Source organism: Macrotis lagotis, chromosome 7 (assembly GCF_037893015.1).
Source record: "Macrotis lagotis isolate mMagLag1 chromosome 7, bilby.v1.9.chrom.fasta, whole genome shotgun sequence".
In the NCBI taxonomy this organism is placed as follows: domain Eukaryota; kingdom Metazoa; phylum Chordata; class Mammalia; order Peramelemorphia; family Peramelidae; genus Macrotis; species Macrotis lagotis.
The window spans coordinates 6609978-6630902 of NC_133664.1; the positions used below are offsets into that span (position 1 = coordinate 6609978).

The window sequence follows — 20925 nt, forward strand, 5'->3', positions numbered from 1 at the left end:
CCTTTCTGTCTTTCCTCCTACAATCCTTAGCTTTCTCATTTGTAAAAGGCAAATAGTCAACCAGGGTCTCTCTGCCTCCCAGGATGCTGTGAGTAAAAGAATAAATCTGTCAGCAACATGGCAAGCACGTCCTATTCTGTGTTTCAACTCTGTCATTTTACTTTCGGTCTGAATAATGCAAAATAAAGAAGAAATACAGAATCATGCTGAAAAGATGAGGACCAGGACTTTCTAGGTAGCAGGTGTACTGAGTAGCAAGACTTGGAAGGAATGGCTGATTCAGTAGGCCTGAGAGGCAAGTTATCCTGTATGATGAGTTCCATTATTAGACATAAGAAACCTTGGAAATAGAGGAGCTACATGATTGCTCTCAGGCCACACCAAGAGTAAGGGGCACAGGAAGACAGTATCTAAGACTTGCTCCCAGAGACTTAAATAAGATTGCCTCTAGGGCCTGAGACCTAGGTTCTTGGGGCCCCTGGGCCCGGCTGGGTAGTGCAGTGGATAGAGCATTGGCCTGGCTGCCTCACATCTGGGGCTATCTCCAGCTGTCCTGACTCAGATCTGGCCACTGGACCTTGAGGACTCTGGAGGAGAAAGTTAGGCTAGGGACTTGGCATAGCCCCCCTCATTCAAATTCAGTTCACAGTGCTTGTCATAGCATCACCTCTCTGATATTGTGGTCTTAGAAAATGATGGACAAACATTAGCACCCACATGTCAGTGGACTAGTCTTTGAAGAGATTTTAGAGAAAGGGGTTCTAGCTCAGGGATGAATAGGTCTGGCTGAATTCAAAGTTCTTTTCCTTCTCAGATTCTGTAAGTCTATCACATAAAAAACAACAACCAAAAAACCCCACCTCAAAACAAGGGGTTGGGTCAATTCCCTCACAGGAATGCATACTGTTGTTTGGTCACTGCATTTCTGTCTGACTCTTTGTGATCTCATTTGGGGTTTTCTGGGCCAAGATATTTGAGTGGTTTGCCATTTCCTTTTCCCTTCATTTTACAGATGAGAAAACTGAGACAAAAGGGTGAAGTGACATGCCCAGGATCAATTAGGAAATGTTTGAGTCTGGATTTGAAATCAGGAAGGTGAGTCTTCCTGATGCCAGACCCGGCTATCTGGACATTGTGATGTCTCCCACCTGTCAACAATAGCACAAGGCAATACAGTCACAGGATAGTGTAGAAGTATATTTTTAAATCACCTTTTGGGGAGTTCAACTAAAATATAGAGAAATAAACACTTAACATATAAATAAATAAACAAACAAATAAATAAATGAACAAATAAATAAATAAATAAATGAATGAATGAATAAATAAATAAATGATGTGATGCTATTTAAGCTCTTACTCAGCCAGAGACTATTTTATTCCAGAGGTCAAAAAAGAAATTGAGTATCTTAGGTGAACTGTTCCCTTAAGTGACTGTGTTCTGACTGAAGGAGAACATTAACCCCAAACTGAATTTTATCTGATGAGGACTTTTTCCTCATTTAAGATTATAGCATTTCTTCACATTAAATTGTGCTAGAGACTGCAGGAAATGGGGAGATGATGTCATTTGGGATTTCTCTGTCTAAGCTACCCAGCCTTTGGTTTAGTCCCAGGTTTCTAAATCAGAGTGGTGTGTACCTTGGACAACCTAAAGCAGCTGACGGACCATGTACTGCTCAGAACTCTGGTTTGAAATAATCAGAGGATTAAGAGAAGGAAACATAATATATTGAAATGGAGGTATTAACAGAAAAAAAAGTTTATGGGCCCTAAGTTAAGAACCACTAATTCAGAATAATATTAAATTCATTAAACAAAAGTTTTTCTGGCAAACTTGCTCCTAAACACAAAGAAAATAAAACATAGGAGTTATTTCTTCAACAGGAAGAAATATTTTATTTTGTTGGTAACTGAGACTGACAAAAATGTGCAGAGATAGAGGGGAGAAAAAGAGAAGGAAGGAAGGATAAGAGAGATAGAGAAAGAGACAGAAAGATGAAGACAGAAAGAGAAACAGATTTGCCAGGCACCTGGATAAGCTAAGAACAGGAGATAGGCTAAATGCAGGCAAAGGGGAAGGTCCCTGCCCTTACTGCGTGGACCTCTGGCCCCCAGGGGCACCCACAGAGGAGGGGGAGATGGCAGGAGGGTAGGAAGATGAACTAGCCATGAACCAGCATCGTGCAGAGATGGCTAGGCAGTCTCTTCAGAGTTTTGGCTTAAATCTCCCTGCCCTAGCACTGAATATTTGTCCGCTCCCTCCGCCTTCACTGAGCATAAACCAGGTTGGGGCTCCAGAACCATCCAGATTGCCCAGTGACTGAGTGGACCCAGGCTAAGGCATCTGCCTCTCTTGGTTGATAAGAAAGGGGAGAATGAAGACACAACTTCTTAGTCAAATGGGCCCATCCCTTATCTCAGACTTTTGTTGCTGAACAAAAACACAGCAGATAAAGAAATCCCCTTGACATGAAAGGCTCTCATTTAATTCAGTCTTTTTCTTACTTAATAAAAAATGTCTTTTCCTGCCAATTTTCTCCTTCTTCCTCTGATATCTATAGACCTATCGATATGTACACATATATAGACACATATAATATATAATAGCTAACATCCAATCCACCCCACTCCGACTCCCTGCCACGTCTTCACCACATTTCCCACACCTTGCCCATCCTACGTTCATTGTGCCAGTCCCCCCAGTCTAGGGCAGTCCCTCCCTGTCTCTGGACCTTTGCCCAGGCTGTCTCCCACCCCACCTCCACCTCCCTCGGAGCAAAGCTCAGAGCCTGTCCTCCTCCGTCCCCCACCCCTCCCTCTCTTCTTCTTGAACTTCCAGAGCAGCCACGTTGTGTTTATTCATTGGTTCTCATGTCAAATGCCCTCAGAAGAACTGAGGAGTCCCTAGAGCTGCCAGGCAGGGCCAGCTTCCTCACCGGGGTGACCCAAGAGCCTGGAACTTCGGCCACAGCCTCGGGAGCTAGGCTGGTGCAAGTGGCCTTCCCTGGCATGGGGGCCTAGATGGACCCCTGAATGGTCCTCCAGGATGAGGGAAGGAAGGGGACCCTGGGAGGGAGCTGAGGCAGGCCTTTCCGGGAGACTGAGGAGGAGGCCGCCTTGGCTCCTGGTCTCACTTTGCTACGGGGAAAAGGACTCTCCCAAGCCTGGGCCGGTCTGCGAGGGACCAGGTGGGTCCATGGATGGGGCGGGCCTGCCACCCAGTGGCCGCCAGTGAGAAAGCAGGTGGCAAGAGACCCTCCATGGAGATGGCACAAGGGCAGAACTGGGGAGACAGGAGGGGGCCCTGGCCCCCACCCCACACACAAAGGAACCCCCACAGTAGGAGGAGGGTAGACAGGAAGCCCTAAGGGAGAAAAACAGGTATTACACCTATATGACCCATGTCCAATAAAGGCTTCCCTGGCAGGGGGCTGTGAGAAAGTGTTCCGGGGGGGAAAAAGAGAGATGTGAGAGAGAGACAGAGACACAGAGATGAGAGAGAAAGAGACAGTTACAGAGAGAGAGACAGAGACAGAGACAGAGAAAGAAAGACAGAAAGACAGACAGAGAGAAACAGAGAACAAAATTAAAAGGGGGGGAAGGAAGGAAGGAAGGAAGGAAGGAAGGAAGGAAGGAAGGAAGGAAGGAAGGAAGGAACGAAGGAAGGAAGGAAGGAAAGAAAGGAAGGAGGGAGAGAGGGAGGGAGGAGGAGGAAGGAGGAAGGAAGGGAGGAAGAGGAGGAGGGAGAGAGGAAGGGAGAAAGAGAAAAGGAGGAAGGAATCCATGACTAGGCCCTCGTGCTGTGAAAGCCCCCCATTTATAACTGCTCCTGGAGTCAGCCATCTCCCTAGGGAGTCCCCTGCTCCTTCTACTGGAGGGGCTCCATCCTGCTTTCCAGATTCAGCAGAAGATGTGAGTTAAAACCTCAAGCAATCCCAGGACAACTTTTAATGACAATTTTTGCAAAATTTCCCCACAAAGTCCAAGTCTGTTTTGTGTTTAGAGTGTTGCTAAACCCTTCCCACAAAGCCTTAGTCACTCCAAAATTTGAATTTGCAATTGTTTTGCTGTTTCTAAACAAACAAACCCAAAGCCAAATCTTTATCTCCCTGCCCTTCTCTCCCTAGCACTAGGCATTCTCACTAGCTGCATCATTGCATTCTTTCTTTCAGCTCCTTCACACTTTTCCAAAACCCAAGTTTTACCAAACCAAAGCTTTTTCTCTGGGCAGCTGATCCTTTTGGTTTCACTGATCTTGAGGGACTCAAAAACTATTTGTCCAGGTGTGGTGTCAACTTTAAAATTAAACCCACACACCAAAAATCTTCGAGTTTTGTCTTCTGAGATCAGTCTTTTTTTTAAAGCTTTGACTTGAGACTTTTCACCAAAAGATTGTTAGATTAATTCAATAATGCCTTGCTACTCAGGTGACACAAAGAGATTAAAGGAGCGGCTGCAGCAGCATAGAGAGTCTCATATCAGAGAAGGTGCCCAGGCTGGCCCTGTTGCAGGCCCAAGACTCTGTCCGGTGGGATATCGACAATCAGCATGGGGACATTGGCCAGTTGGAATCCAATGACCTCATGACCACTTTTGCTTAGTTTCCTTTCTCTTGGAGGGTTCCCTCTTGCCTACACTTGAGTTGGACTTAGCTCCTGACTCTTCCCTCCCTCCCTCCTGCCACATCAGATAATGCACAGAACCACTTTCTGTTCACCATCCAGATCCACAGATAAGGGCCTTGCTATTGTTGGAGGAAAACAGTGATGGACTTGAAGAAAGACAAAGAAGGAAATCAGATCCCCAGTTCCTTCCCAACTTGTGTCCTGTTCATTCTACCTGGGATTAGACATTTGCAAGGCAGGGGCATGGCCCACCCTAAGAAAGACCGCTGTGCTTGTGGACAGTTCCCATGTCTATCAAGTTCACCCCAACATCAAACCTCATTCTCCCTTCCGAGCAGAATTCTAATTTTTCTTCTTCACATCTTGGGTCACTATTATTATTTTTCAACCTATTACATCTTGCATAATTTTCACAAAATGAATTACTGAGCCAATTGAGGAACTGTTTGGCACCTTCACTCTTTCTGCATCCCCAGACTCCTGTAAGTCCATCAAAGCTGTCCCCATTATGGGGTACCAGTAGCCAGTACTCATTCAACCCTGGGGATGGAAGAGGAAACCCCTGTGACTCAGCAATACAGCCCCATTAATTTCCTGGACATCCCAACTCCTAATTATTGATCCCAGGCTGAATTAGTTTACCTACCAGCCAGCTCATTGTAAGTTTGTGGTCCACTAGAACAATGATATTCTTTCCAGAAAAAAGGTTGTTTAGACATGCCTCCTGCCTTGTGGTCGTGCAGTTCATCATTGAACGAACATCTGAGTCTTTACCTCTTATCTAGTTGTAGGTCTCAATCACAGTTTTCTATATGGTGTAAAGTATGTTGTCAGTGGTTGCAGAACTCAGTACTTTCAAGACGGGAGAGTCACAGTGACTAAAGAGTGACCATCAGGAGGGGCTCGGCAGAGTCTGTCAGGAACCAGGAGGTGGGGAATGCTCTCTCTGTACAACCTAACTCCTCCCTGGGTCCCTACTGCCCAATCTTCCTAACGATGCCATTGGTCACTCTCCATTTGCATGTCACCAGAAGAAGCCCCATGGGCCCATAAGCCCCTTCCCATAGGTTGTCGACCTGGACCCTCCTGCCCTCAAACACACGTGAACACTCAGGCCACTTGCTCAAATCCAGCCTCGTTTCCTAGCTGAGTGACTCTGGGCAAGTCAGTTACCTCTCTCTCTGCCTCAGTTTCCTCATCTGTAAAATGGAAATAAGGAGGAACAGCTAGTTATCCAATGTAGCTGAAAAATAAAAATGCAAGGTAATGATATGAAATTAGACTAGAAAGAAGGTTGGAGCCTAGCGGTAGATGTGGCTGAATAGCCAGACTAGAGCTCTATTTTATTTTAGGGGAAGTAGCTAAAATTTGGGAGGAGGCAATGAAATGGTCCCTACTGTCCAAGTGTACAGGGCTGCTGGAGGAACAGAGCCTGGAACAGGGGAGACCAATGAGGAGACCATGAAAATGGCACTGCCTGAAGCTAGGTGAATATAGTAAAAGAAATGAAGGGTGGCCACACTGTGAGGGAAAACTGGTATGCTTCAGCAGTGTGCAGCGGAAAGGGAAGGGGAGAGACAAGTTAGGGTGGGTTGAAAGGGAATGTAAGCAGGTTATTGAAGATGGAGGCTTGCTCAGCAAAAGTATGGATACTTGGAGGAACCTGGGATGGGAGGGAGAGCATGAAGTCCATCTTGGACAGATTGAGTTTGAATTTCCAGTTGGGAACGGGGATGCAAGTCTAGGGATCAAGTGAGAGGTCAAGGCCATACATAGGGATTTTGGAGTTATCTGAAAAAATTATCATCAATGAAGCCATGGGTGAGGGGGAAAATATTCATGTATAAGAGATAAGGGTCCAGGACCAAGATATGAGGTCCCTGCATATTCCATTCTGGGCACAAGAGATGGATGCTGGTACTGCTAAGGGGATAAGAAGGGAAAATTAGGCTAAAGAAGGTTCAAGCAGGAGGGGGAGAAGACTTGGCACAGGTCATTAGACTTTTCAGATGGCAGGTGAGGAGAGCCATAGGTCTTGGGTGGCTCTTTAGGGTTAGGGTATGAAAAGGGAGAGCAAGAAGAGGCTGCAAATATTTAGGAATGACTCTGTGGACCTTACTGTCCATGGGGCTTTTTCATTTCCTTCTCCAATGGACTAAGTGATTTGCCCGGGGTCACACAGCTAGTGAGTGTCTGAGGTCACATTTGAACTCAAGTCTTCCTGACCCCAGACATAGAGCTCTCTCCACTGATCCACCTCGTGGCCACTGTTCCCATGACCTTCCTCATATTTGAAATCGGCCTACCGTTAGAGTTCTACTCTCTGTGACACAGCTGTTTTCATGTAAACTTTAAAGTGATGGGTCACGAAAAACTACTGGAAACTATTAGCAACTTTAGCAAAGTTGCAGCACATAAAATACACCCCCTCCAATTCTCAGCATTTCTATATATTACTAAGAAGATACAGCAACAGAAAGAAAAAAGAAATCCCACTTAAAATAACTTCAGACAACATAAAATACTTGGGAGTCTACCAGCCAAGGCAGACTCAGGAACTTTATGAAAACAACTATAAAACACTTTTCACAGAAATAAAATCATTTCTAAATAACTGGGCAAAAATCAATTGCTCATGGGAAGACTGAGCTAATATAATAAAAATGACAATTCTACTTAAATTAAATTACTTATTTAGTGCCTTACCCATCAAGTTTCAAAAAAAATTACTTCAATGAGCTAGGAAAAATAGGAACTAAATTCATAAAGTAAATTTATTCACTTTATTTATTCACTTTATTCATAGTGAATTGCTGATGTCAGGGATGTGGTAGAAATGTGGCCTAGGGCTAAAGGATGGTATGAGTACTGAGCCAATGGTAGACAGACACCCAGGGTAAGTCCTGTGTTTAAGCTGTCACGGACCCAAAGAGGAATTTCCTGTAGCCCCAGGTAGAGCATTTTCACACCAGTGACTACCAGATACCACTCCAGAGGGTCGCAAGCAAAGACCAGACAAAACAAATATCACTGGGAAGCACATCAACATACTCAGGAAGAGAAAGGGAAGAAGTTCAAACTGAACAAAGGATGCCAGCATACCAAATTAGTCTGACATATTTAAAACAAGGATTCCCCCACCCATGGGACATGCTCTGAGGTTAGCCCCACTGCAAGGTGCTTTTTTTTAATGGTTTTTTTTTTTTTTTGCAAGGCAAACGGGGTTAAGTGGCTTGCCCAAGGCCACACAGCTAGGTAAATATTAAGTGTCTGAGACCGAATTTGAACCCAGGTACTCCTGACTCCAAGGCCGGTGCTTTATCCACTATGCCACCTAGCCGCCCCTTTGCAAGGTGCTTTTGAGCCAGCCAGATCATAGCCTCCCATGGACCCAAGCTTACATTCTCCAAACCAAGGAGCACCAGCAAGGGGATGGTCGTCATCCCTCCCTGAATCCATTCTTGCAGGGATACAGTGCCATCATGGTCATAGTCGATCTCTTCCATCATTTCATGAAGTATCTGTTTTAGGAGAGAAGATAAGGAAATAGGAAAAGGATCAGCTACAGGGGAAACCTCAGATGAGGAAGGGAAGTTGGTTCTAATAAAGGCTATGAGTAAGGATGCCTGTGTCTCAGGAAGATCAAACCTAGGGAAGCTTACTGCTATGAGAGTCTAATAACTACCCCCTAGTTACCCTCAAAAAAGGCCACATATATAAAGTCTAGTGGTTCTCAGATGTCATTAACTTACAGCTAATCTAGGAGGTCCCCATAATTCCTCCATTTTGACAAACATCAGTAGGAAATTTGACCCCTATTAAACTAATCTGACAGATCAAATTCAGTGACTATGATTCAAGCATGAACTAATCCAGCAATGATACAATAGAAAACCCCTGGGTCTTAGAGAACCATCTACCTCAGATTATTTTTAAGATTCAATGATGTACTGGAGCTCTCAACTGAGAAGTAAAGAGGTGAGTTGGTTCTCTCCATCTCTCTATGTAGCAAGAAAACAGAAGGTCATTTATTCCCTATGAGATCTTAGGGGGAGAAAAGGGTGAGCAGATCAAAGGATCCATATTCTTGCATTTAAGCAGAACAATCACTAGAGCTAGTTTCAATTAAGGTTACAAACAGGCAACTGTTTGTGGTAAATGGGTACATTTGTAAATGCAACAGATGGGAATATCGACTATTCCAGGGCCTTCCTAAAATAAACAAATAAACCCACAAAGCACATGTTGTTTTGCTAATTAATAAATGATATGCTTTAGGAAAGGACAAGAAATTATCTTGTTATCAAAAGCCAAATGGTTTTAGAAGGAATTGCCCTATTTAGTTAAAAAAAAATAAAAGATGGATAGAAAAAGGAGGAAGTGTGAAACAACTCATCACACTGTCCTGGGAAAATGGTGCTAGGTCCTAAAGTCTCCTGTGGCTGCACACTGAACTTTGTCCTTGGGTCCTAACAATAAGTTGGGTACATTTCCCCTTAAAGAATTTTGTTCTGGATATCTGAGCCCAGGAATGTGTAGGGCCCTCTACATCAATGACCTTGACCATTTCCATCACCATCTCATCTGCTTATGGTATTCAGGGGTCACCCTGGCTTGAACTAGGAGCTTCAGACTTGCCCTTCATTTCATATTTGGCATGGGCAGAGGAAGCAGAGGAAAACAAAGAATCAGCAAAGAGCTCTCTTTCAATTCCAAGAAGCTGAAAAACGGGAGAAATCTTTCATTATTAATGGTGCAAGATAGACTTCCTCCAGGCTAGCCATCAGTTCCCTCATCTATAAAAAAGAAGGTGTTCAATTCAATGGCATCAATAGATCCTCCATGTTCTAAGATTCTTGGATGATGGAGAGGCAGCAGGGTAAGCAATGTCCAGAGATGGACAGAGGAAGACCTGAATTCCAATTTTTCTCTTCACCACCTGGTTGTGGGTCCCTAGAGCTGTCATGTCACCTCTTGGTGTTCCACTCAAGTTATAAGAGTTTCTGCTCAGTAACGATAGAGGGAGTTATCTCATCAGGAGTTCCATAATTGAATATCATCATAATAACTAATAACACCAATCAGCACTGTACGGTTTGCAAACCACTTTACACAGATTATCTCATTTGATCCTCAAATTGAAGTAGGAGCTATTATTTACATTTTACAAATAAGGAAACTAAGGCTGAAAGAACTTAGTTATCTTATCCAAGACTACACACCAGAAAGAGCCTGAGGCTGGATTTGAATTCAGATCTCCCTGATTTCAGGTTCATCACTATACCTCCCCACTCTCTAGGACCCAAGGTCCTGTTTTAGGGAGAAATGTGTCAAATGTCCTGATTTTTTCTAAGACATCTCAGGGACAAAAATCAACAAATATACATGGGGATTATTTTAATGAACTAGGGCCTCCTTCAAAGAATCCTGGGTTAAGCCCATTTCTTTTCCTTGTCTCCTTTTCTGTCTACCTTTTGGGGGGTTATTTATTTAATCAGGGCCATACTTCTGACCCATAATAAAAGTCCTACTGTCAGTGGCAGCACCTGCTATACAGTGACTGGAGGCCTTTCAAAGTGGAGAACCCAGGTTTGTTCCCTGGGGTTCTGGAATTAGCAGAACTGAGTTTGCATCCCAAATCTTCTTGGCTACCCACTGCAACCCTGGACAAATCACTCAGCCACTCTAGGTCTCACTGGTTAACTCTACCATGGGGAACTCAGCTTGCAGCATCTACCTAGAGGGTCTGAGATTTGATGCTAACAAAAGTTCTCATTCCCAGATCAGAAAACCAAGACTCAGAAACATTAAACAATTATCTATGGCCACAATGACAGCAACTGAGGGAGCTGAACACATCTGAACAGTGGGTAAATTAGCCATTTTCAGTCATTAGCAGCATTTCCAAGGTCTGTTTAGGTTAAAAAGCTAGGAAATCTCCCAAGTACTTAGCTGTAGGAGATGGGGTCAATACAAAGGGAGAGGAGGTGAGAGAACATAGAGAGCCTAGAGAGCTGAACCTAGAGCATGAACTCCACCTGGCAGTGAAGACTTGGCTGGGTCACTAACTTCAACTGTCTCATCTATCAAACAAAGGTCCCAACCAAAGCAGAAATGTCTAAAGTTCCCATGAACAAAGTCCAAGCCTTGGGCCTGGAGAGAGGCTGCAGGTGCCAACAACAATGATAGCAATGAAATGATCTTTGACATGCCTACAGTTTAAAGGAGTTTTATCTCATTTGAGGCATGCAATAGTCTTGCTTTGGATAAGGAATCTGAGGTTCAGAGACACAGGAGTGGCTTGATATTTCCTTCTCCAGTTCATTTTACAGATGAGGAAACTGAAGCAAATGGGGAAAATGACTTACTGGAGGGTCACCCAGCTAGGAAGTTCCTAAGGTCAGATTTGAGTCAAAAAGGGCTCAAAATCCCAGCTCTCTCTCTATTTGCTCCCAGCTGCTCTGCCTGGTTTTGACTCCACCACCATCATCATGGCCTTGCTCATGAAGCTTCTGTCAGGGAACCCTTCCCTTCTCAGCTTCTTTTTGTGCATTTCCTTCACTGGATTGCAATTTCCAAGAGGCAAGCACTCAGCAAAGGGCCTGCCACATAGTAGGAGCCTAGTAAGTGTTTATTTAGATCCTCTCCCCTATGGTTCCATCTCACTGCCCATGCATCCATCCCTTGACAGGGTTAATCTGGAGCTCCCTGAGGGTAACCAGGCATCCCAGGATGAAGGCATTCTTTAGTGTCCCATCCCATCTTAACATTCTGTAAATCCTCTTCTTCTGTGTCTGACAGGGTTCAGAGAGGAAAATTGAGTCAGGCCAAAACACACATTTATTAAGTGCCTATTGTTTGCAGGCACTGGACTTAGAGACAATTGTGTAAAAATACAATATCTGCAAGATAAACTGGCCATCATCTGAAAGGGAAGGAGGAGCAGGCCAGACTTTCTGGGCAAGGTCAAGGTTCAGCAGAGACTTGATGGAAGGGGAGACGCCCTGAGAGACCAAGATGAGGAGGGAGAACAGGCCTGGAGGAGAGCAAACTGAAAATGGCATCAAAGGGCCACGGATCCTGCTGGGGAGTCCTGCCCTTGCTCAGGGTCAGTCCCTCTATAGTGGGAAGGGCAAGGAGAGCCTGGAGGCGGCATCCGTCAGAGGGGATCTGAGAGCATCGGGGCGACTGCAGCCAATAGATCTTCTCGTGTTGGGAACTAAACCAAATCAGACACTAGAATGCTGAGAAAGGTTGCTCATGAATGATATGAGTCTCCTGGTGTAGGAGAAATTATCAGGGAGCCACTGATTTCAGAGCCAAGACTTCAGTGGTCAGGGGTGAGTGACTGGAGGAAGCCAGGCCTTTCCTCAGGACTATGGTCACATCAAAATGGACAGCCAAGTTCAAAATCGGGGCGGGGGAGCTCAACCGAGTTATTATCATTAGGGTAGCTGGGCCAAATGCTGCTTCTTCTGAACTTCCTCAAGCCCAGGCATGCTTTTGTGTGGTGGCACAAGGAAGTGCCCCCCACCACACACACACACACAGCCATGGCATGCCAGTATGAAACAGGCACTGATGGTGAATGTTCAATGCCTTGGGTCTTAAAGGGTGAGCTGCCCAGGGCCAGAGTACACCCCTGCCATGTCCTGCTCTCAAACAAAGGTGCCCTAAAGACACATCCAGGTAAAGTGGTACATACCGGATTGAGCTCGGTGACATCCCACTCCAGATATTCAGCTACATGCATCATTTGACTGATGATGTTTTCTAGTTCCTGGTTGGAACAAAACAAACAAAAACATGATAATGGCCTCTTTCAGAAAGCCCAGCCTCTAGTTCACCCCCCCCATAGTCCAAACTAGGATATGCCTTGATACTGCCTAGCCATGTAGACGTGTTATACCAGGAATGTTAAATAGCTTTTAAATAACGTAGTTAATGGTAATCTCCCCAATCCCCCAGGAAGGGGAAACCCAGAAGAAGGATTTAACTTTTGGCACAGCATTCACCCCGAGAGAGAGAAAGGAATGCTGGTACTCCATGGCCACCTCAAGGACCTCCACAAGATGAGAATTTCTACTTCCCATTGGGCTTTGATGTACAGGTGGAGGATTGAGAGAGGAAGGGATTGATCCAAGGAAACTGAGCCAGGCTTAACTTTGGTAGAACTCTTCAAAAAGGGTCTTAGACATTCTTATCAATGACTGAAGGTGTATATATGACTGACTGGAGACCAAGGCTCAGCAAATACCAGGCTTCAACTTTTTACTTAAACCTCAGCCAATTCTCCTGAATGCAAATGTTTTGAAACAGATGTGGTGAGAAGCCCTGTCTTCTTGCCTCCAAGGTGGGCCCTCTGCTCCCTATTCCAGACTGTTCTTACTTGGTTAAGGAGTGCAGAGGTTTTTAGAATCCTGAGGCTGAAAAACCATTAGTAAAGTCATGGTGGAAAAATTCTGGATATATTTCTTCTTCAAAAATTTTAATTGATAAGTTCTGTTTTTACATCATCTTGACTTCCCCCTGTTTTTCTCTCTTCTTTTTCTGGAAAGTTATTCCTTCTAACAAAGAAATTTTTTAAAGGAAAAAGTAATATTTGTATTTATTTTTAATGAAATTAAATTCAATAAAATTAAATGTAATGAAATTGGATTTCTTACACAAGTCATTAAGTGGTAGAATAAATTCCTCATAAAAATGTCTTGGGTCACCATGGTAAAAAAAAGCACTGCATATAAATATATGTCTATATTTTTAAGTCTGTAAACCTCTCTGTAAAATATGTAGGAAGGTTATAGTCAAATTTAGGGATTGAATGGTAGTCCAAAAGTAGTCCTTATGTTTTTTGTGCTTTGTTCCATTTATATTTTTTCAATTATGTGTTTCTCTAATATTAGTCTAATTGGTGACTTCCATCTTGTAGAAAATTCTCATTGTACTAAGTTTCTTCATTTCCAGAAACTGGAAACTTTTCTGAGGTGTGTTGGTTAAATGACTTGCCCAGGCTGGCACAGTTCATATGGATCAGGACTGTATTTAAATCCAATGCTTCTTGACCTTATTAGTAGTACAAACATCATGCTTCTTAAATTGAAATTGTACTCAGTCACCTGAAAATGAATGAAAGGGACTCTGACATGGGTCTTTTCCTCATCTTACCCCTTGAAATAGTAAAGACTTAACAGACAGGACCAATACCAAGAATCTAAGGAGCTGTGGCAAACCAGCCTGGGGTATGTCCATTCTCAGAAGGGATATTCATCCTGAGTGACTCTGCAGGACAAGGAAACAACATAATCCCCAGGGACAGAGAGTCCTTCCCTGTCTTTCCACATATGTGTCTTTGAGAGGTGACCAGACTGCTTCCACTGTCTCTTCTAAGGGTAGAATGGTGTGCTGGCTTATCATTACATATAGGTCTCTATTAGAAACAGGAAGGAAAGACTACTCAGCAGTTCTGGGCATCTTTGTTCTATTTCTCTCTATGTGGGGCAGTGAGTCAAGCAAAGGTTTCCTCCTACTGTGCCTAAAAGGGAACAATTCTATACCTTACCAAGACAAAATAGGAGAATCAGTCTAATTCTGTGCTTCTTATCAGGGAAGGGATATTAAAGGCAGAATCAAAAAGAGCTCACCAAGCCACAGCACTGTGCTGAAGCAAAGAAGATGAAATTTAACTGGGATAAATGTAAAGTCTGACACCAGAGTCCAAAAAATCAACTTCTTAGGTTTCCATGGGGTGGGGGGAGGTGGTTCCTGGTTAGACAGGTTTGTTTCAAAAAGACCTGAGGCCTTTATTTGGTATAATGAAAGATCAATATTAGTCCAACATGTCACAAGGCTGTTAGAATAAAGGTCACAAGATACGGGACACCATTAAGAGAATGACAACTTTTAGGCACAAGTTTCTAGCGAACTCTGACTTGGACTTCTCCATCAGGCCCAGGAAACTCATCCTTCTGCAAGATGCAACCAGCCATGGGGCTCCAGCTCAGCATCACTCTCTGCCCTATGCCCATAAAGTGCAGGGGCAGCAACCCTAATGCCTTCATCAAGGAATGGGGCTATTTCTCCATTTCACACTAAGCTGAGCTATATTAGAGGCTTCTCCATCATAACCCCTTCTCCTTTTAAGCTTCTTTTGTGTCTCATTTTTACTCCATTAGTCTGTAAGCATCTTATTTTTGTTTTGCTGTACAGTCTAGGACAATATTTGGAACAAAGGAGGTGTGTCATAAAGGCTTATTGGTTATTTACTGGTCAGCCAATATCATGAAGATTCTGTCCCATTGTGGATATAGCATTTTAGGAAAAATACTGATAAATGGAGATCATCTAGAATAGGCCCAAACACATGGGATAATGTCTTGTATCCATGTCATATGAGGACCAGCTGAAGGAAATAGCCATTGAGCTTTGAGAAGACTATGCACTGTCTTTAGGTGTCTTCAAAGTACAGAAAAGAAGGATGCCCCAAAGGCAGAGCCAATGCTGGTTGGAAGTTGTAGGGAAGCAGATTTAGCATTAAATTCAGAGTAGGATCACAAACACAATTCATCCTTGTTGGAATCCTACAAGCCAAGTGGAATGCCCAGCTACCAATTACATGTAAACGCAATGCTTTTTTAGGAGACTTAAAAGCAAAAACTGGTCTGCTACAATTCAGCACTTTGGATGAAAGAAAGTCATTTATAACGTCATCCATCACTATTATTTCTCAAATTCTGTCTTGGAATTTGACTGCAACTACTCCAATAGATATTTTAATAGCTGATATTCCTTATTATGATTTCTCTGTGGACCAAGATTACAATAAATGTAATTTTAAAAAAAAGGACAGAAGATGGACTTATGATTGCATTGGTATAGGGTGCCTCTTCTGCATCCTATAGTCATGGGCACTGAGAGGTTCTGTGTCAGCTCAGGGTCACAAGGATTTACATAAAATGCAACACCAAGGAAACTATATTAGATACAGTCTGCAAGTGGGCAATCATGACCATTGGAATGAATATCACTCAAGGAATTCCTAACAACAGAGAACTATGATTTTCACTGGAGAGACAGCATTTCAATATTTTGATAAGCTATGGTTCCTGCTCTCATGAAGCCTGGCATGCCATAGGACAATCAAGCCCCAACCCTGGAAAACTTAGCTCCAGTCCCACAGGATTAGTATCTTTGAGCCCAAGAGAATTCACAAACTTCAAAGCCCAGCTAGGAATTCATTCATGACCTTGATGGGCAGGGGCATTAGAAACATCCTTGAGGGACATATTCAAGAAAATAAATGCTTGTTGGTAGCAAGTCAGAAGCCCTTGGTCCCCACACTTCCATGAAATAGAATAAACCTCTCATAAGCTTCTCTAAGTCTTAGTTTCCTCATCTGGAGAATGAGATGGATGATCTCCGAGGTCTTGCAGAATTGTAAAATCAATTATTTCCCTTCCCAAATGGAACAAACAAAAACGTCCAGGCACCTCAAGAGTGATGGCCACTGAAAAAAAAAATCTCCACTACTTAAACATCAAAAAATTCCACAATTAAAATCAATTCATAATTGTGGTCATTTCCTGAGCCAAAGGCCAACTCTTTCCTTTTTTCAACGACTGATCTCTCTCCAGAATCACTCAAATGCCATTATTCTCCTCCTTCCATACACAAAACTCTTTCCAACTTCATTTCAATGCTTGTAAAAGTACATCTGCATTTTGTTGAGGGGACTGATGTGGAGTGACAGGGCCAACTCATGGGTCAGATATGCTTTATTGAATCAATATCCCATTGATCAAAATAGATTTTAGCATTCCAACTTTTTATAATACTACACTTAATATTTTATTAGTATTTTAGTCTTCCGAGGGATTGGGTGGGATAGAATTTCATGGCTTTAGGCAAGATAAAGTTAGAATAAACAATTTTATAAGTGGAGTAGCAGAGGACAGAGTTTTCCAGATTGAGTTGGAGGTCCCTCAAACTCTGGGAGGCAATTTTGGCACAATTTTAATAAAATGACCATTTTTAACAAATTTGGAACTTTCTCTCCCTCTCTTCTATTTTATAGTCTTTTATTTGCCTCTCAAGTAACTGGAGCTTAAAACATATACACTTGGAGCCTACTTTCATGATATAGGACCTGGTCTAAACAATAGATACAATTGTCTAGTGTTCTTCAAGAAATAGATAATTGGAAGCTAGAAAAGACTTGGAATCAGGAAGATTTGGGATTAAATCCTGCCTCAGAATCTTAATAACAGAGTGATCTTGGGAAAATTCCTTAACCAATTTGCGTTTCTTCATCTGGTCAATGAAAGATTTGGAACAAATGAACGTGAAGGCCTCTCTTAGTTGTTAATCTATGTTCCTATGATGCTTTGGGCAGCTTTCACTAGCTAGACTAGTTTCCTAAGATTGAGGAGTTCTGTACTTTTTTCTTCTTCCCAAACCACATCATCTTCCTTGCATTCTGTAATTGACAGACTCCCCTCTCCCAGTTAATTTCCTCCATATTTTCAACTCAGATCTGAAGAAAAGCTAGTTTCCCATCACTATGGTCCCATGTAAATAACTCAGTTTGAACAGCTGCTTTGTTGATCTCTGACTCCAGAAACACAAGGTCATATGGAATCGAGGAGAAGATAATTTTCATTGGTAAAACTCATAAGTCATATACATTACCATTCTCTTCAGAAAGAAGTATTTTGAAATTATCAAGGAAAATTTGAAGGAAAAAAAATGCAATCACCGAACTGTCCAGGAAGCCATTGCCATCCGTGTCATACAGGCGGAACATGACTGAAAGAAAAGAGGCAGGAGATTAGGTGAGAATAGGAATATACCAAGAGGTCAATTCACATTTACCTCCAAGTAGCAATAACTGCCCATCCTTAGGCTCTCACTGGCCAAGGAAGTAGCCAGTGATCACTGCCAACAATCAAAGATTATTAAAGTAAAGTGACCATAAGGTCTGCCATATTCAGCATTGACCAACTGAGGTCCTGGGTGTGCTGAGCTCTCCCTGTGGTAATTATTAACAAGGAAGTACTGAAACCAAAAGGATAATGGAAAGAGGACTCTGTTCAGGGAAGTAGCTGGACTTGGATGAAGAGAGAAAAAAAATTCAATTTATTTGGCATCCATCAATCATTCATTGTTAGAAACATGGCTTATTTTCTCAGACTCAGTTTCTTTTTGGATAAAAGGAGGCTGACAATATCTGCTGGTCTCTATCAGAGGGAAGAAAAGATACCATAAGGAAAAATCTGGACACTTGTAGGAATTCTGCTCTTGTATTCCCAGTGTCTGAGTACAGTATGGGCTTCTTTCTGGATGCTTATTGGTTGATAATTTATAAATTTATAAATTTTTATGTAATTATATAATTTATAAATCTTTAAGAGTGTGAGGGGCACAAGCTGAGCTTGTATGGTTTAGGGAATTTCCAGGTGGGGGAAAAAACTACCTCTATTAATGTGCATCAGCATCTCCTCTGCAACTCATAGTCTTAGGACTAAAACTGAGAAATTCTTGCCCAGGGTCACATTGCTGGGTGGTGTCAGAGCGAATATTTTTGGCTTCCAGAAAAAGTGTCTATCCATTATGCTACTAGGCACTTGATGTCCAATATAGATAACAGAGCTTGGAATCATAATTATTCTCCTCAAACATTTATTGGCCATCTGACTTGAACAAGTTACCTGCCTTCTTTCAGCATCACTTGTAAAATGGGGATAATAATGGAAACAGAAAGCATTATAAAAAGTTAAGATGGAAAGGATTAAGGAGCATGACAAGAAGAGCTCCCCCTCCATTTTATTTCAAATTTTCAATTACCAGATAACATTTTAGTTGGCAAGCTTGAATGGATAATGAATACCTTGCTTAACAAGTTCCCAAGGAAGCACTACTATTGGCTTCTGGGCCAGATCATCCTGCTTTAGGGACTGCATTTGGTTTTACTTTCACAGCTGAGTTAACTATGCCTTTTCTTATTGACAGATCCATAAATCATTCAAGTGCCACAGTAAAATCTCTTTAAAAAATGCATTTTGTAACTTGCAAGTCTGTTACTTTGGATAGAAAAAGTTATCCAGAGTTGCTTCAGGTAAAACATTAAGTATGACCAACTATTGCCATCACAGAAATTGCATGGCTGCTGTTAAAATATTAATCATAAGTCCATAAAGCATCTTTCCTGCAAGCTCCCAATTAAACTTGAAAGTTGTTCAGTAAACATTTTCTACATAGAAGTGCAAGGATTCACTGATGACTGAACTAGGTTGGGGCCAATCACTACAAGGCTAAGAATTGTTGAGGCCTTACTCCTTGTCTAATAAGGATGTCCCCCTGTCTGGAGTGGGCAATGGAAGCCAGCTACACCCTGGGAGTTAGACCTTAGATTGCAGCATTTTATGATATACTATGACTGTGAGAATATTTGTTTTTAGCATAATAAATGGAAAGGACAGACAGACAGATCAACTGACAGGCCGACATGAATAAAGATAGATATATATCAAAAATGGATACAAGGAAATTCATGCAATCATGGCCTAGTTATCAAAATATATAATTATAGATGTCCATTCAATATAGAAACTGGGGCTTCCTAATATATTTATTTGCATGAGCAGGAAGGATATTGATTTTATTATGCCTTCTCCCTGCCAATGTATGGCGTTTGCACATTGCTTTTGATAATGAAGCGCAATCACAACTTAAGGGTTAGTCAGGGAGATCTGGTTTGAATTCTGTCTCCGATAAAGTCTGTGCTATTGGACCAATCAGTTCACTTCTCAGTGGCCCAAGTAACCCTAAATCTAAAGACTAGAAGTTAAAGAGAATTTGCCAAATCAAAGCACAGATCTGAAGTAACATCATCAAAGCGATGCCATCTTTCCAGTGGTAGCCAAAGAGAAACCACTACCCATTAAAGACAATGGGGGGGCAAAAAAGCTATTTATTTTGAAAATTTTATGATTCAGATTTAAACTGAGATTTATCTAAACTAAAAAGATGTTTACTATTATGAGTTTTATCATACAAAAATGTATCAGCGCATTCATATCGCTTACTTCCAAAGTTATCCAATGAGAGTTTCATTGAGTCTTCAGAGGATGAGGTTCCATCTCAGAACTTCAGGAATTTTAACAGACAAAAAACTGTTTATGAACACAGGCACAAAATGGAGTTCATATGATTTCCTTAATATTCCATGTGGCATCTGGTTGAATACACACTCTTCTCTTCTTCCTTCTATGCCCTTGTTGTGTTGCTTTGGCACTTCCAGTCATATCTGACTCTGTGATCTCATGGCAAAGATACTCGATGGATGTATATGTATTTAATGTGAACATATATGTGGAAAGCTGATGTATGCAAATATTTTGATATACACAGACAGTTAAACCCGCAAGTGGACATATATTGATGACACAGAGAGGGAGGACACAGTCCTAGGATGTCAAAAGACCAGCTGTCCTCTGAAGTCTCCCACTTGTCTCCTACAAGGTTACTTACTTTGTAACCTCAGACCAATCACTTAAATACCTTCAGGATTGGAAGAAGGCAAATATATTCTATGTTAACTCCCAGGGCTAATATGAGGAAAACATTTTGCAAAGATTAAAGTAGGAGCTGCCATCCCTTTCATTCATACAATCTCATTTATAACTAGGGACAGGTAAACATAGTCTTGAGACAAGTTGCTCTGCCATCTTAATTCTTTTGCATGTAATATTCTGAGGTGAATGTACAGGTGAATAAAACAATTGCTTCCTGTAGCTACATATACATCCTAAAGTTATAAGCTCATTCTGCTGAGGAAGACCCCCTGAAAGTATCCTTGGAAAATTTTCCTGTTTGAACAGGGAAGACATAAGGATAGCTTCTACTTCCTCCTGCTCTAAGATGGTCATTGATTCTGTCATAGAATACATTAGCCTTTTCTCTGAGTTTCTTCTCTTTTGAGAGCATACCATTTGTCCCATTATTAATAAAGACATTGAAATGAGAGCCAAGGATGAGGTGCTGAGATCTACCACGTGCCCTCTCAGATCATGAACAACTCTTCTCTTCCAAAGATTTGTTGATCTTCAGGGAGCCCTAATTGATAACCCATGTCTGTTATGAGACCAGGAGGTTTTCCTGAGGTGCTGATATAAGGAAGAATTCTCATTTTTCTCACACCATCACCTTTCACGTAGTGTGGTGGGTGATCATTAGAAGATATGGACCACAGTATTAGCTCTAGCATTAATTATCTGGGTAATCTTGGGAGTCTCATAATTTC

At 42.2% G+C, this 20925-nt stretch overlaps 1 protein-coding gene across 2 annotated transcripts in view; it reads right to left on the reverse strand.

Moving 5' to 3' along the window:
* DGKB (diacylglycerol kinase beta) overlaps positions 1–20925 on the reverse strand; it is a 556198-nt gene that overhangs the window by 435242 nt on the left and 100031 nt on the right. For both annotated transcript variants that reach the window (XM_074195405.1, XM_074195404.1), the window contains 3 exons: positions 17380–17429; positions 12334–12408; positions 8030–8149 (listed from right to left, as the gene is read on the reverse strand). In XM_074195405.1, the coding sequence (XP_074051506.1) occupies positions 8030–8149; positions 12334–12408; positions 17380–17429 (245 nt within the window). The remainder of the gene's footprint in view (positions 1–8029; positions 8150–12333; positions 12409–17379; positions 17430–20925) is intronic.